Here is a 16111-nt window from a genome sequence, read left to right as displayed (position 1 = left end):
TTCTTCATTTTGACCCAATACAACACCACCTGAGATTGGCTTCTGATAACTAGTTTATATAAGTTACCTAGGATCAAAAAGTATTTATTGTGTATATACTTATTATACGTCCAGCCGGGCTAGGCAGCATAGTAAGAACCAGAGAAAATAATTGTTTAGTTATTCATTCTCTGCCAATTAAGAAAAGGATTCTGAGGTACCTTAAAGCAAAGGAAAATAAAAACAAAACTATGAATTAAGACACTGAATAAGGGTTGAGGCTGGGAATAATGAAAAACTAACCATAGCTCTGGGTTTACAGGAGACAAAGGTAAAAATGCCTGGTAGTTTTTATTTTCTGACAAAAAGAGTATTATCAGTTTACCAACAGAAACAAATCTTACTATTACTGAACGCAGACAGATTTACTATATGGATCTTTCTCGTAACAATCTCTGGACTACCACCCCACTTTACAACTGTCTTACTACATTACTCTCTTTATTTAAATGTGCTTCCTGATTAGACTATAACCTTCTGGAGGCCAGGGGTTTAATCTGTTTCCACAGTAGTTGTACAGAGTGAGATGTTCAACTGAATACATGAACAAATATTTTTAATAGTTTTCTAAAGCATTTCTTGTTTTAAAAGCATAATATTAAATTTTAACTCCAAAAAATAATTTCCATAAAGTCAAACTCACTAGTATATGGTACAGGTGGCTTTACCATAATCTAAATTCATTCAATGGAAAAGTACTAAAAACCTGTAACAAACAACGTGAGGGGGAAAAACAATTCACAGACATGTAGGGGTTAAAAGTCCCCAATTCTAAAAGTTAATAATATCACAGTGGCTTAGTTGAGTATCTCTTTGTTTCTCTAGTCTCATGGAAAGTTTTAGAACCATAGTGTGATCATATAAGAGCCACAAGAACAGGAAAAAAGAGAGCTCTTCCCAACTCATTTTCTTTATTGCCACTGAAACCAGATAACCAATGTGTCAAGGATAAGCCCTGGGTATGTAAACGACCTTAGAATGCAGTATTTGACTCTATCCCCTTCTGACCTAAGCCACATGAATTAGATTTCTGTCTTGATTCATCATTTCATAGTCCTTCAGATTTTATTTTTTTCATTTATTTATTTTTTTCCTACTGCTATAACCTCTTTCTTTCTCAGGAAAGGATTCAATTTCTAACCCTCCGGCCAATGGTTGAAGCCTTAAATCTTGCTTTGCTGATCCTTTCCCAAGTGCTGAATCCTGTCCTTGTTTCCCCTTCCAGCTCCATGAGGCAGGAAGGTGGGCTTGGCAAGGAAAAAGTATTCAGAACCAATGACTACATTCCATCTACTCAGTTATCATCCAATGCCTTGATTTTCTGTCCCCGGCAACCAGATTACACCTCCTGATTCAAACCTGAGCTGACCATGTTCTATAGAGACCTACTTAGTGATGACTTACCTCTACTCCCCCAAAGCCAGGCTCTCCAGCCTAGTTATCTGTTCCTGAACCAACCCTGAACTCTAATAATAAGATGTTTGCCCAGATATGGCTTCCATCCTTGTTTCTCATGCTTTACCCTAACATGAATCTAATATGCTTTGAGTCTGAGTCCACCTGGCACTCTTGTGTTAATTTGATTTAATTATTTAATAAACACTGAGGTCTAACCACTAAGATAGAAGTTGAATAGTTTTGATTTCAATCCCACCCCCCCCCCCCCCAAGAGCTCTTTTTAATTGTGGTATCAAATCAGAGGTGTCACTGTGGTTGGGAATCTTATTTGGGGGAATGCTCATATTGAGTGATCATCATAAGGTTATAAGAACAGAAAGAAACGACCCTGTCATTAATTGAAATGTGTTTTTCTACAGTCCCTCTTTAAAAAAAGCTTACAATAGTCAATCATACTCTCATATCTATAGTAACATACAAAATCTCTCATTAAGATCTTTTATAAAACCAATGGAAAAAGAAGTATTTCTTATAGAGAGATTTATATCTAACAAATTAATGTGTCAATTTCCCTAGGTACTCCTTCAGATGCTATTATGCTAATTTTACCAGTGATTTCCTGGCAGTCTTTGTTGAATCAAGAGATAGTGTCCAATCTCTCAGCTGCACAGATGCAGGGCAGTAAGACCTGGATGCAACCCATCTATAGGGATATTAAAAAAGCTTCTTGCAAAGGCAATTCCAATGGACTAATATGGATCTTTTACTCTACAAAAGATTCTTGTAAAAGATTAGTGATTCCCCCCACCCCCCCATTTCAGCCTCTGAACAACCTGATCTTGATGTGACTGAGGGATATAAACATTAAGGAGCACATTAGGTTCATGGTGGAAATTATCTATCAAGGATGGAGATCATAAATAATGGTGAAAAATGAACGTTTTCCCCTTAAGATCAGGAATAAAAGGATGTCCACTCTAGCTGTTTCTATTCATTACTGCACTGGACAGAGGCAATCAGGGTGGGCTTCCTCACAGAGCCTTTTCCTTCTCCCTCCCTCTCCTCCTCCCAGGCACATTACCTTTAGCTTCCTCACTCCTAAATTCCAAGGGCCCTTCCTTTACCTCCATAACTTGTTTCTTAAGCCCATTTCTTGTAGAAATTACTTTTTCTACCTCTGTAATTTACCCAATAAATGTTTTCTTACAGTTACAAAAAAGAAAAAAAAGAGGCAATCAGATTGGAAAGGAAAAAGTAAAATTATCTTTAGTCACAGATTATATAATCTTGAAAACCCTAAGAAATGCCCCAAAAAACTACTAGAACTAATAAACGAATTCAGTAACGTTGAAGAATATAAGACCAATATACAAAAGTCAGTTTTATTTCTATGCACTAGCAATGAACAATATGAAACTAAAATTAAAAGAACAATTTCATTTAGCATAGAATAAAAAAACAATTTAGGAATAAATTTAACAAAGTAAGTTTCAACCTGTACACTGATAACAAAACGTTAAAAAAAGTATAAATAAATGGAAAGAAAGCCCATGTTCATGAATTAAAAGACAGTATTATTAAGATATCAATACCCCCAAATTGATATACATATTTAATTCCAATCAAAATAGCAGCTCCTTTTTGTAGAAACAAATTGAAAATAGCAGCTCCTTTTTGTAGAAACAAATTGATCCTAAAATTCATATGGAAATGTACCTAGAACAGCCAAAAATCCTATAAAATAAAAGGCTATTAGCAAATAGACTGAACAGCAGAACCAGAATAACCGGTCACTATGACATGTGCTGACCACCAGGGGGCGTGTGCGGAACATGTCAGGCATCGGCCACTGTCATCGGGGCAAGCCTCTGGTGGTTGCTGAAAATTCTTTGCTCCTGTGCACTGCAGTCCCGCTGGGCACTCGCACCTGCTGCCAGCGCTGGCCCCACTCGCACCTGCTGCCGGTGCCGTAGCCACTGCTCACACCCACTGCCGGCTCTCAGCACCATCAGTGAGTGTGAGCGGCAGCTACTGGCCCCAATCATGCCTCAGGGCTTCTCCACCGCCCCTTGCTCCTGAGGGGAGATCAGGGCCGACAGCCACCTCTCACATCTGCTGCCAGCCCTGATCGCCCCTGAGGGCTTCTCCACCTACCCCTGCTCCTGAGAGGCAATCAGGGCAGCAGCTGCCACTTGCACCTGCTGATGGCGCCAGCCCCGCTCGCACCTGCTGCTGGCGCTGTGCGAGTGGGGCTGACGCCATCAGCGCATGGGAGCAGCGGTGGTGGGAGCGGGGCTGCCAGCAGACAGGGCAGGAGGGGCCGGGAGAGGGTGCGGAGGATGGGCCAAGACCTGCCCCTGTGCCCACCACAGCCTCGTGGCCCACAGTTCCTTTCAAGGTGCACGAGTTTGTGCACTGGGCTCCTAGTTTTTAATAAGAAGAGAAAGTTGGAGGATCCACACTTTCTGATTTTAAAACTTTCTGCAAAACTATGGTAATCAAGCTGGTGTGGTACTGGTAGAAGGACAAGTATGCGTATCAATGAAATAGAATTTCAAGTACAGAAGCAACCCCTTATATTTATAGTCAGAGGTACTAAGATCAAATGGAAGAGGAAAGAATAGTCTTTTCAACAAATGGTGCTGAGACAAATGAATATCTACATTTAAAAGAATTAGGTTGAATCCCTACTTCGTACAATGTACAAAAATTAACTCGAGTGACAAAAACAAAAACTATATAAACTGGACTTCATCAAAATAAAAAATATATTCTGTACTTCAAAGAACATCATAAAAAGGTGAAAAGATAACTCACAGAATGGGAGAAGATAGTTGCAAATAAAGTATCTGATAAGGGACTTATATCCAATATATAAAGAAGTCTTACAACTCCACAGTAAAATGACAACACAAAATATGGACAAAGAATTTTAATATGGAGTTTCTTTTGGGGTGATGAAAATATTCTAAAATTATGTAGTGGTGTGATTTGTTTAATTCTGTAAATATACCAAAAACTATTAAAATGTATACTTTTAAAGATAAATTTTATGGTATGTGATTATATCTCAATAAATTTCTATTATATCTCCATAAATATATGTAAATTATATCTCAAAAATTATTTTTAAAAGTTAAAAAGTGGAAACAAATAAGAGTAAGCTAATTATTAAATATAATAATTATATTAATTAATGTGAAACTCATGTTTGGAAATGAAGTGGAAAGTTTCTTAGACTTACTCTTCATGTTGCCATATAACATTATGAGGATGAAGTTTTAACTCATTTTAATATTTTTCCTCTTTAACTGAGAAATCATAGGGAAGCAAGCTTCTCAGTCAGCCTTACAGTTGGGGACACCAGCAGAGAGGAGACTGACTAACACCAGGAACAAAACGGGTAATACTGTCTAATGTGAAAGAATTCATCAATATTCAAATGGAGGGTAGGAAAAATTAGTGAAGTTCAACTAGTAAAAGAGTTATTGTTAAGGCTTACTCTGTATATTGGTCAACTGACTGAATAGATATCTAAGACGGTTTGTGTTGCTGTAATATATATTGTTCTCAATACTGAGGTGGGGGGAGAGAATAAGAGCATTATTAGACTCTTTATCCTCAAGTTGTTTCTGGGTGATTTGGGTTAAGATAGTATTTAGAGATAAAAGATAACTTTTAAGAAAAGGGAATTAGTATATACTAAAGTTTTAAATTGTGAAACATAAATACTACAGAAAAAGGGGGAGTTAGTTGGGAATACTTCATGAAAAATCTAGTATGGAGAGAAATTCTTTCACTTGGGAAAGGGAAATGGCATTAGCAAAAAATGAGAATGAGTATACCTAGTTGGCATTTAGACTCACATTCAACTAACATTGACTTAACTCCTAGTAACCAAGAATTTTCTAATTTAATCCTCAAACACTGCTATGGGTACTTACAGAAGAAGATACAAATAAGGGATCTGACCTAATTTATCATAATTTGTAGGTATCAGAACTGGGATTCAAACCAGGTCATTTTCTTCCAAATTTCTTGTTTTTATACTACACTGGGCTTGAGATCAGGGGTAGAGGTGCAGTGAGATGGAAAAATGGCAGCAATAAAATTAAACTAGAACTGGACGTTTTTATTTGGAAAAATACAGTAAAAAGAGATGAATCAGATTATTCAGAGGGTCTTAAAGCCACAGAAAGTACAGATTTCAGAGAAGAAAATCTGGCAAAAGGTGTTGGTTGGTTAGCTATAGAACAAAAGGGAAGAGTTAACATAAACTTTAACAAATTGAGATATCCTTCTAAAGAGTGGGGCCTCCTGATACATATTAAAAATTATTTAAATAAAAGTTTTAAAAAATCAAGCCTCAGTACTTAGATAACTCCTGTGGAGCTTAACAAAACACATCTGTATATGTAACTCTTTCTCTTTGAATACTCTGAATTGATATCTCATCTATAATAATAAAAGCATAATATGCTAATTAGACTGGACATCCTTCAGGACGACCTTCCGGATGAAGCCAGGGCTTTGAGGGAAGCCCGGGTCCTGGGTGCCAGAGGGAAGCTGGTGCCAGCAGCTGGGGGAAGGAAGGCCTACTCTTGCACAAATTTCGTGCATCGGGCCTCTAGTTTATTATATTAACCACAATTATTAAATATTCAGTGTGTGCAAACATTTCCCCCAACTATCTATATATCTGCATAATCACTGTTCACTATTTGTTGTGCTTGCCCACTTTGCTATGCTTCTATCTGTGTGTATGGGGAAGGATATACTATCCCCTCTTTGTTCTCATTCAGCTTTCCAGATCCATTGTCACTAACCAATGAGAATCTGACCCCTTAACATCTCTAATGTGTGCTTCTTCCTTACCATTCCCACTACTTCTATGTTGGTAAAGTATTTCATTGGCTCTTACTTGGACTCCTGAAACTAACTCCTAAATTTAGTGTTATCAACAATCAACCAGGAGATGGTATCTACGCTATATGCAAGGCAGGGATAAAATTGAATAGAGGAGGAAAATAATAATATAACCTCTGGTTCCACTCTCTAAGGACCATACAGAATAGTTAGCAAAACTAAATTCTTTTCATATAAAATTAGAGAATTAAGATAGCATGCCATACAAGTTGTAATCATCCCTATTCATATCACCTAGGCAGCCAACTTAGAAATTCAAGTTATATTCTAAATGGCAACTTATTTTTAGTGAAATACCTAAATTTTAAAGTAGGTTTTTAAGAAGCATTTTGGCCTGAATTACTATACTATTACTATGGCTCAATTTTTCTTTGGTTTATCCCCCCCCTCTCCTTAATTTTTGATTGCCAACAGCCCAACTTTTAGCTATTCCCACTGATCACATTAAGTGGATATCCTACAAATATCCAATTTATGTTGTTCTTTGTAGACAAAATGTAAACAATGCCTCTGTAAGGTCATAGTTAGGTGATGTCATTAAAGGTAAAAATTAATTCTTTTAGTCCCATTCCATTTTCTCTTCAGTCTAAATCCAAATCTTGCTCTAGGCAATTTCAAAAGATCAATTCAGAGTAGACTGAGGTTGAGTGTCCTCATAGAGTTATGTCCAAAAACTAGTCCTCTATCAACTGCTGAAGGTCAGCTTAGGCTGCCTGAAGGCTAGGGAGCCCAGCATGGAACAATAGCAGGAAAACAGAGTTCCCTTCACTCCTTAATTCACATGCAAGTAAGGTGCCAATCAAGTGCTGACAAGCATGGAGAAACCGAAATCAAAAGTGGGTAGTGATGCACTTTCAAAAGGAACAGTTTTCACACATTTCTAAGTGAGGTTTTTAATGGTGGTTATATGTACATACCACTAGTAACACGGAAAAGGAAATAAAAGTAATTGTAACAACACTAATTTTATATCAGCTGAGATGATTCAATAAACTAATGAAATATATTTACTACAATTGTTTAATAAAAATATCAACACTCACTTTGACTAGGAAAAGACATATGAATGCAAATTGATTTACTGAGCACAGCAAACAGGGAAGGTAAGGTGAGCTGAGATTAAAAACTGGTCATTAACTAGGAAAGCTAACAAATTTCCAATTAAAAGAAAATTTTAAGGCTGCTTGATTTTGCCAAACTATCACCTAGGAAGACAAGAGCAAAGGATTCTGAAATGACCAACAATGGAAGCAATGGAATCACTTCATCAAAGTGGCTGGTAAAAGAGATGATGAAAAAACTTACAACTGCATTGTTTTTTAATGACAGTTAATTTCCAACAAATGAGATAAAACGTAAACAACTAATATAGGCAAAAGTAAACTGCAATATTTGTAGATGTATTTCTGAATGAATTTGGTAAATGCATTCTGATTTTGACAACTAATTCTATCAAACAATTTCTAACACAGAAATGTAAGTCTTCTAAATGATGGTTTAATAACAGTTACTTTATATATTGGCATTATTTTTTATATTGACATTATTTTAAATACACAGAAAAGATAATATTGGGCAGATATGTTACTTTTAAAAATCGATTATCAATTCATAATCACTAATCACTAATCACTAATCACTAATGACTGAATGTTCGAATTGCTTCCAGAGCTATCTTATCAACACCCATTCTTACTGGAATCGCAGAAAGTTTAGAGAATTGGAAACTTGAGCTGTTACCATCTGATAAAAATAAAAGCTGTGAAAGGCATATTTTTAGCATCACTTTTCTCATTATTATAGTAAACTGTACACTGTCTTTATGAGGTTGGACCTGATCACATTCCAAGATTTACTACCATAAAATGAACATTGGTTTTGAAAATAAATCTTGTAACTATAATGTATTCTTCAGGAGAAATTCAATACTTTAAGGCACAATAAAATAATAAATTATGTTCTCAGTTTTCAAAAACAGTAATTAGCAAAATATGAAAGATCTGAAATATTTTTTGTGCTCTAAATTTAGAAGTAATTTATTTTCAGATATATATTAGCAACACATTTAATTTTAAACTATAATTATAAACAATTTAAATTTAGTAAGCCTCAGGATACATTTTAGAATAAGTCCTAACTGGTACCTGCTTTTCAAACAGTAAGCACTCTAAATAATTGCATATATTATTGAAGCTGTACTATCTACACAATTTACATTCAAAATACATTTCCTTAAAACTCATGACCTAAACAAAAAGAATGTAAATTTACATGAGAATGGTAGAAAAACAATCTTCATACATTCAAACATGATGTTACAACTTATGACTATTCCATAAGGAGTGTGTGTGTGTGTGGAGTTTTTTTTTAACTGGAGTACACCTTTATGACACTTTTAAAAAGTCTAACTTTATTGAAATCCAAAGGATTTAATATCTGATATGTATAACACATTATTAAGACAGAGATCTAAACTATAATTCAAGGTGTTCAAAATTTACTTTCTTAGAAAGTTAATATTAACATTTTAAATCTATGTAAAGTAATTTTAGATATTACACTTATGTTAAAAAATCCTGAGAGTGAATATTTCAACATTTTAAACATCATGACTTTTCCCCTAAGAATATTTGGGAAAATGGGTATTATTATTCAGCTTTAAGCAAAAGTAAAGGCCTATAAAATATTTCAATGTCTTTTTATTGTTTCTTTATCAACGTTGAATTTTAAAAATCCTTTTGAAATTAAGTAGAAACATAATGGCTTTATATATTAATCAACTTTTGTCAAAATTTATGTAAAACTTATCAGTGCACAATATTATGTTTTTTAGAGGAATCCATATCATTAGGCCAGTAAGCACTTTTTCTTTAGTTGTTACCATCTAACCCCATTACCTACCCCCATCTAAGTTATTTCACAAAAAGTAGCAAATACATGAAGTTGAGATAATCGTCATTAATGTTTAAAAACCTAAACAAGGTATATTCCATTAAATAGACTTCTCAGGCCTGGTGTTGCCTGACAGATATGTGATGTGCCACTGGTTATATTATATTCCTCCTCCCATGCATGCACCTCCTGCCGAGACAGCAGACTACAGAAGCTGACCCTACTGAGACCATCTTGTCTCTCTGACAAAGCTCCTTTTTAACTTCTTACTTACTGGTTACTTCCTGTGATGGAGAAAAACTTTAGCTCAGCTTGTGATAATTTCACAGGCCCTGAGGACCCTGACCCTAAATAGCCTCAAGGTCAGAAGTCAAGTCTTGTTCTGAAACATCTGTGTGCTTTATATTAAAGTGGAACAAAAGTGGAGAAATATTCACCAGTGTGTGACAAGAAGGACAGGGAAAACACGAGTGACACACTGGTCATCTGTTACTCTGGCATCTTAAGGTTATTTTAAAAACTGTCCAAAACTTAGTTAAATTCCAAATATGATGTACAGAAGATTTTTATAAACTGTCTTAAAGTAAAAAAAGAGAGCGAGAGAGAGAGAGAATTGATGTATTAAGAAGTCTTACAGGCTTTCAGACATACTTTATTACTCTGTCAATGAAATATCATGTTTTAAGTCATTTAATGGTATGCAAAGAAAACACAAGCTACATATATGAAAACTTGTGTGTGTTTGTGTGTGTGTATGTGTGTAGGGTTAAAAGAACCATTTAAAAGAAAACATTCACATTTTAAAAAGTTACCATAAGTTTGTTAGCTATCTTAATATTTCCATTATATATTAAAATAAATTCAACAGAGATAAAAGTACTTAAAATCATTTCTAAAAAGTAAAATCAACTGAAGAAATAAATGATTTAATTCATTTCCTGATCTCAAGAGAGCATGAGCATTTGAAAAATTTAGATCAGCAAAATTATTCTCTGGTGTCACTACCAGTTATATCTAAATCATGTGGGTAAGCAATAAGGTGTGGGGAAGTTAAAAAAGCCGTGGAAATATATCTAATTTCCATGAAAAGAGAAATACATAGCAAAGTTTAGAAACATAAAAATTAAGACAACAAATGCTGTGCCTGTGTTCAATGTCCACTTGAGGCTACTGGATTTAAAATTATCAAATGGACTTTAATCAAATTAATCACTTTATTGTAGCACTGGTACCTTCCTGTGATGTAAGGGGTTATGGGCATAAAGGCACAAATGCTTCAGCAGTGTATTTTTAATAATGATTATATCTCATTAATCATTCACATTGGTACTTGTAATATTGCAGATAATACAGACAAAATTCAGAAATCTTAATCATTTTTTTTCTATCCTGTTCATATAATCTTAACTCTAACAATCAGATTATTTTGAAATGCAAATATTTTTGCAGCCAAGTAATAAGTTCCACTTAGAAACAGAATAATAGTTTTAATTACGTAGATTCTGACCAAGTGCTAATTTGTAGAGATAAATCAGGTAAAGGTTATCAAAATATCAACCAATGGACACAGACAATAGGGTGCTGAAGGCCTGGAGCGGAGGGGGTCAATGGGAGAAATAAGAGGACATGTGTAATACTTTCAACAATAAAGAATTATTTAAAAATTAAAAATATTCCCAAATATTCAAAGGGTCTCTTGAAAATTTTAACACTTTACAGATATATATGATATATACATAAGACAGGAAACAGATATCATAAAATGTATAGAAACTGGGGCTATAATGTAGGGCTATAATTATAACTTTTTAATTTTATAGAAATTAAGAAATTAAAAAGTTATAATTAGATAAGAAACAGGCAAAAAGCTTTCTGATGAGTATTTTAAAGTTCTGCCAAAATAAAATAAATAAGTATAGTCTTTTTAAACAGAATAAAATTATTTACTCAAAAGACAGTATTTTCATCCATGATAAAGTGATTTAAAGTAATTATGCCAACAGAAAGGGAATGGAGGGGATAAACCTATAGGAAGTTTGGGGATTAAAACTAGAGTTAAATGTGCACTTACCAGTTCAACAAAAGCAAGTCCTCCATAGCTGTGAGCAACAAAAAATACATTCTCAGCTGCCGACTGGGCTATGAAATGGTCCCACACATAGATTGCATGTTCTTCAGGAGAACCATTTTCCTATAAAAAAACAAAGATCATATATGAAATACTGTATCTAATTACTATCAGAGTCATAAAAAATTAAATTATGTGCTTGCTTATATAGCATAAGAAATAAGATGGTTATGACTTATTCAAAATAATAACACAAAAGGACTACTTTGAAAATTCAAATTAGAGAATAAATTAGTGTTATATTATTATTAAAATACTAGAGGCCCAGTGCACGAAATTTGTGCATGGAGGGGGGGCGTGTCCCTCAGCCCAGCCTGCACCCTCTCCAATCTGGGACCCCTCGAGGGATGTCCGACTGCCCGTTTAGGAACGGGCAGTCGGACATCCCTCTCACAATCCAGGACTACTGGCTCCCAACTGATCACCTGCCTGCCTTCCTGATTGCCCCTAACCGCTTCTGCCTGCCAGCCTGATCACCCCCTAACCACTCCGCTGCCAGCCTGATTGATGCCTAACTGTGCCCCAGCCAGCCTGTTTGCCCCCAACTTCCCTCCTCTGCCGGCCTGGTCACCCTAACTGCCCTCCCCTACAGGGTTGATTGCCTCCAGTGCCCGCCCTTGCAGGCCTGGTGCCTCCCAACTGCCCTCTCCTGCTGGCCATCTTGTGGTGGCCATCTTGTGTCCACATGGGGGCAGGATCTTTGACCACATGGGGGCAGCTATATTGTGTGTTGCAGTGATGGTCAATCTGCATATTACTCTTTTATTAGATAGGATAGAGGCCTGGTGCATGGGTGGGGGCTGACTTGCTTGCCCTGAAGGGTGGGGGTTCCCTTGGGGCATGGGGCAGCCTGAGCGAGGGGCCTGTGGTGGTTTGCAGGCCAGCCACGCCCCCTGGCGACCCAAGAGGAGGCCCTGGTATCTGGAATTTATTTACCTTCTACAATTGAAACTTTGTAGCCTGGAGCAAAGCCAAGCCTGCTGCTCGCTCTGCGGCAAGCAGCGATTTCTGTTGGAGTTAATTCACCTTCTATAATTGAAACTTTGTAGCCTTGAGTGGAGGCTTAGGCTGGCAACAGGATGGCTTCTTTTGTTACCGCGGAAACCCAAGCCTCCCTCCTGCTCTCAGTGGCTGTAGCCATCTTGGTTGGTTTATTTGCATATTTGCTCCTGATTGGCTGGTGGGCGTGGCTTGGCTGATGGGTGTGGCTTGGGCGTAGCAAAGGTGTGGTCAATTTGCATATTACTCTATTATTAGGTAGGATTGCTAAACTTAACTGCTACTATAATCTTTTGAAACAAAATATTAAAATAAGCACATTGTTGAGGGAATAGTGCATTCTAGGTATATCTGAGATATTAAAATATATATAAGGATATTCAGTGCATAGCAGAATATTATAGTGGTCTTATGATAAAACTGTAACACTAAAAAAATTCAGCTATAATTCTATATGTGTATCTGAAAATATTTATATTAAATTATTTGAACTATAAATTTTTAAGTGTCTCTGTAAGCTGAAAATAAGCAGAAATCAGCAACAAATATTTTCTATTTATATCATTTAAAATATACATTAAAAAAGAGATTTTCCATACAATTATTTTTCTAGAACTAGGAAAAATCTGAACATATAAATCCAAAGCCTTTGACATTTCCCTAAATTGTTAAACCTTAAAACATGTACGCATGTTGCTTTAATTCTGAAAGTTTTATAATAACTTCATTTTCTTGTGTTTATTTCTATAACTGACACATATTGTGGTAAAACCTGGATAATGTGAAAAAGAAAAAAAAAACATGAAGAGCTAAATAATACTGATTAGAAAACAAACTGCTAAAAACTAAACATCATGAAAATATTTTGTACAAATATTTCCTGGAAGCTTTAACACCAAAAGATTAATTCCCTAAGAAGGTCCATATGAATGGTTTCACTTGCCACCTAAAAGCTGTTGTTCCCTAATATCTATCTCTGCCCTAAATTTCTCTCCAGAGCTGCAGACCAAGTCATTTCCTTCTGGATGTCCCAAAGATAATTCAAACTCAACCAATTCAACACTATGCTAAGAACATCCTCTGTGAACCGATGTCACTGTTTTTGCTCCCCACCTCCAGCTGAATTCTGAGAATCATATTTTATTTCTCACTCCCTCAAACTCCACATATAATCAATCATTAAAATGCTGTTGATTCTGTCCCCAATTTTCTCTTAATTCATTCACTTCTTGCCATTCTCATTTCCCCTGGCTTAGTTCAAGCCCTATCACTTCATACGCTGATGTTGGCAATGGTCTCCAGCCCACTTTCCCTGCTTCTAGAATTGGCCATTTAAATGCTCCTCTGTCTAGTTCTGTAGTGAGGACAACTTTTCAAAAATACAATATGATCATGTTGCCACATTACTCACTTCCTGCTAGAGCCCTTCAAAATTTCCTCATTGCCCTCAGAATCAAGTTTGAACTCAGTATACATGACATTAAGGCCTTTCATGATCTGGCTTCTACCTTGAACTATGTCTTTTACTATTGCCCTGCAAAACACAATGATCCAAAAGACACCCAATTCCCACCATGAGAGACAACAAAGAACATTCGCTGTGTTCCAACTGCAGGAAACAACTTGCAGTAACCTATCTGCACCATACTTTTCTTGCCTCTGGACTATTTCCTTTGTTTCCAAAGTGACGCCTGTGTCATGCCCTCACTTCACTCACGCCCTTCACCTACTAACTCCTACTTATCTTCAGAACTCAAATGAGACATCACTTTCTATCAAAAGTCTCCCCAAGGATAGGTAATGTCCCACAATAACATCTTGTGCATGCTCCCATTATTGCACTGAATGATTTCTATTGCTAATTGCTTGCTAAATTAGCAAATTCTTGAGACCAAGAGCTGTGTCTTGTTCATTAAATCTTAGGGTAATAAATGAATAATGAAAAAAATATTTATCTTCAGGATGATTACTTACAATCTTGTAGTCATATACAGAAATACAAATTGTATTGGGAGAACAGGTCTAAATTCAGACAATCCAGACAAAACCCAGACATCTGGTCTTCATAGTTTTATCTCACAATGAAAGAAATGTATAGGGAATATAGTCAATAATATTGTGATAACTATGTGTGGTGACAGGTGGGTACTGGAAATATTTGGGAGGGTGGAGACAATTAGTAAAATATATGATGTACACCTGAAACCAATACAAAATAATACTAAAAGTTAACTATATTTGAAAAATAAAAAATGCCAAAAACCCCATTTCCAATACCACCACCACCCCCCAATCCAAAAAAGAGAAAGAAATGTAAAAACAAAACAGATAGAGTTTCTACATGCTATGGCTGGCAGAACTAACACTCTTAAAAACCTGTGATGGTAATAAATATTCTTTTATGTATTGACAGAATAAAGACATATAGAATATTAGATTACTCTGTTCCCATGATACTCTGTGCTAGAAGTGGGTGTGTAAGGACAAGAAGAAGCAAGCCATGATCCTGCTCTTTAATGTGTTTGCAATTTCATGAACGTGTTACATAAAGATATAAGGAGCAGTAGTATGTGAGAGGTATTACATTCTCTACTCCTTACACCAAGTTCAATGGACACATTATAAATCCATATGATCTGACCTCAGTGAGGTTCTCCCCGCTTTCTTCTCACAATCACCAATTCTTCTTTGAGAACCTACCTGTCCCATCCTTTCCATTCCCACCTCAGTTCGGGTCCTCTTACAATAGATTCCTAAGTAGCCTCATTTCTTTTAGTCTTTCCCTTTAATCCTGTCTTTCTAGCCTTTCTTCTCACTATTTCCTGAGACATTATATAGGCTCCAGGAAAATTTGGTTTACACATTAACAGTCTGTAAACGCTAGACTAAACTCTATCATGGAGTGCAGACTGGGATCTCACAGGTAATGCAGCTCAGATAAGACAAAACCTAAAGGCAGAGAGCACTTCCAAGGCAGCATGTTCCATAATCCACATATATAAAGTGATAAAGGCTATAAATGCTACTCGGGGTGGCAGCAGAGTGAATGGAAAGGAAGGGATGGAATGAGTCATTGCAACAGAAGAAGTAGCAAAACTTTGTGACTCACAGGATATGAGGGAAACTGCCAACCAGGCCCAAATGACCCATCTATGACTAAAGGAGAGCTAAGAACATACAGTTCTTTCTCCTGTTCACATATAAAAACTATTGTTTTCAGAGATTAGTATTATAGCTGATTCTTTTCTATACTCTAGGGAGACAACATCTGTTTAATAATGGCTTGTCAGCAGTAGCAAAAAGAAACCTTAAGTATTCATGTGCCCTAAGTACTCAAATATTTTCAGCACCACTCTAAGATCATTACATTATTCATTAGTTTTAGGTTTTAAAAGCAAATTTTCTAAAAAGTGAGAACCGACTGAAAAAATGTCTACAATATCTACTTATGGGGTCATCTATAAGTGCAAGTAAATAATTTGGGTCACACTTGACAGCCACTGACACTACAAAATACAGGATAGAAATGACAGGTTGCCTTTAGGGCAACACCTTTGGTGAGAGCCTTGCAGCAGTTCTGGTAGTAGCCCACATGGACTTCCAGGCTTTATGCCCTTTGGCCATGGGGTGCTAGCTCAGCAATGAAGGAACCAGACTCACCTTGGGCAGATGCACGAGTTATCCTGACTTAAATGTCTTACACCCCACAGAAGCCAATACCTCCTGCAA

General features: G+C 36.2%; 1 protein-coding gene across 5 annotated transcripts in view; it reads right to left on the bottom strand.

The window, feature by feature from the left end:
* Positions 1–16111, bottom strand: part of ARB2A (ARB2 cotranscriptional regulator A) — a 372775-nt gene that overhangs the window by 158276 nt on the left and 198388 nt on the right. For all 5 annotated transcript variants that reach the window (XM_079790343.1, XM_079790345.1, XM_079790347.1 and 2 more), the window contains one exon: positions 11327–11446. In XM_079790343.1, the coding sequence (XP_079646469.1) occupies positions 11327–11446 (120 nt within the window). The remainder of the gene's footprint in view (positions 1–11326; positions 11447–16111) is intronic.

Source organism: Cnephaeus nilssonii (assembly GCF_951640355.1).
Source record: "Cnephaeus nilssonii genome assembly, chromosome: 2".
NCBI lineage: Eukaryota > Metazoa > Chordata > Mammalia > Chiroptera > Vespertilionidae > Cnephaeus > Cnephaeus nilssonii.
This window is presented reverse-complemented; position numbering and strand designations above follow the sequence as displayed.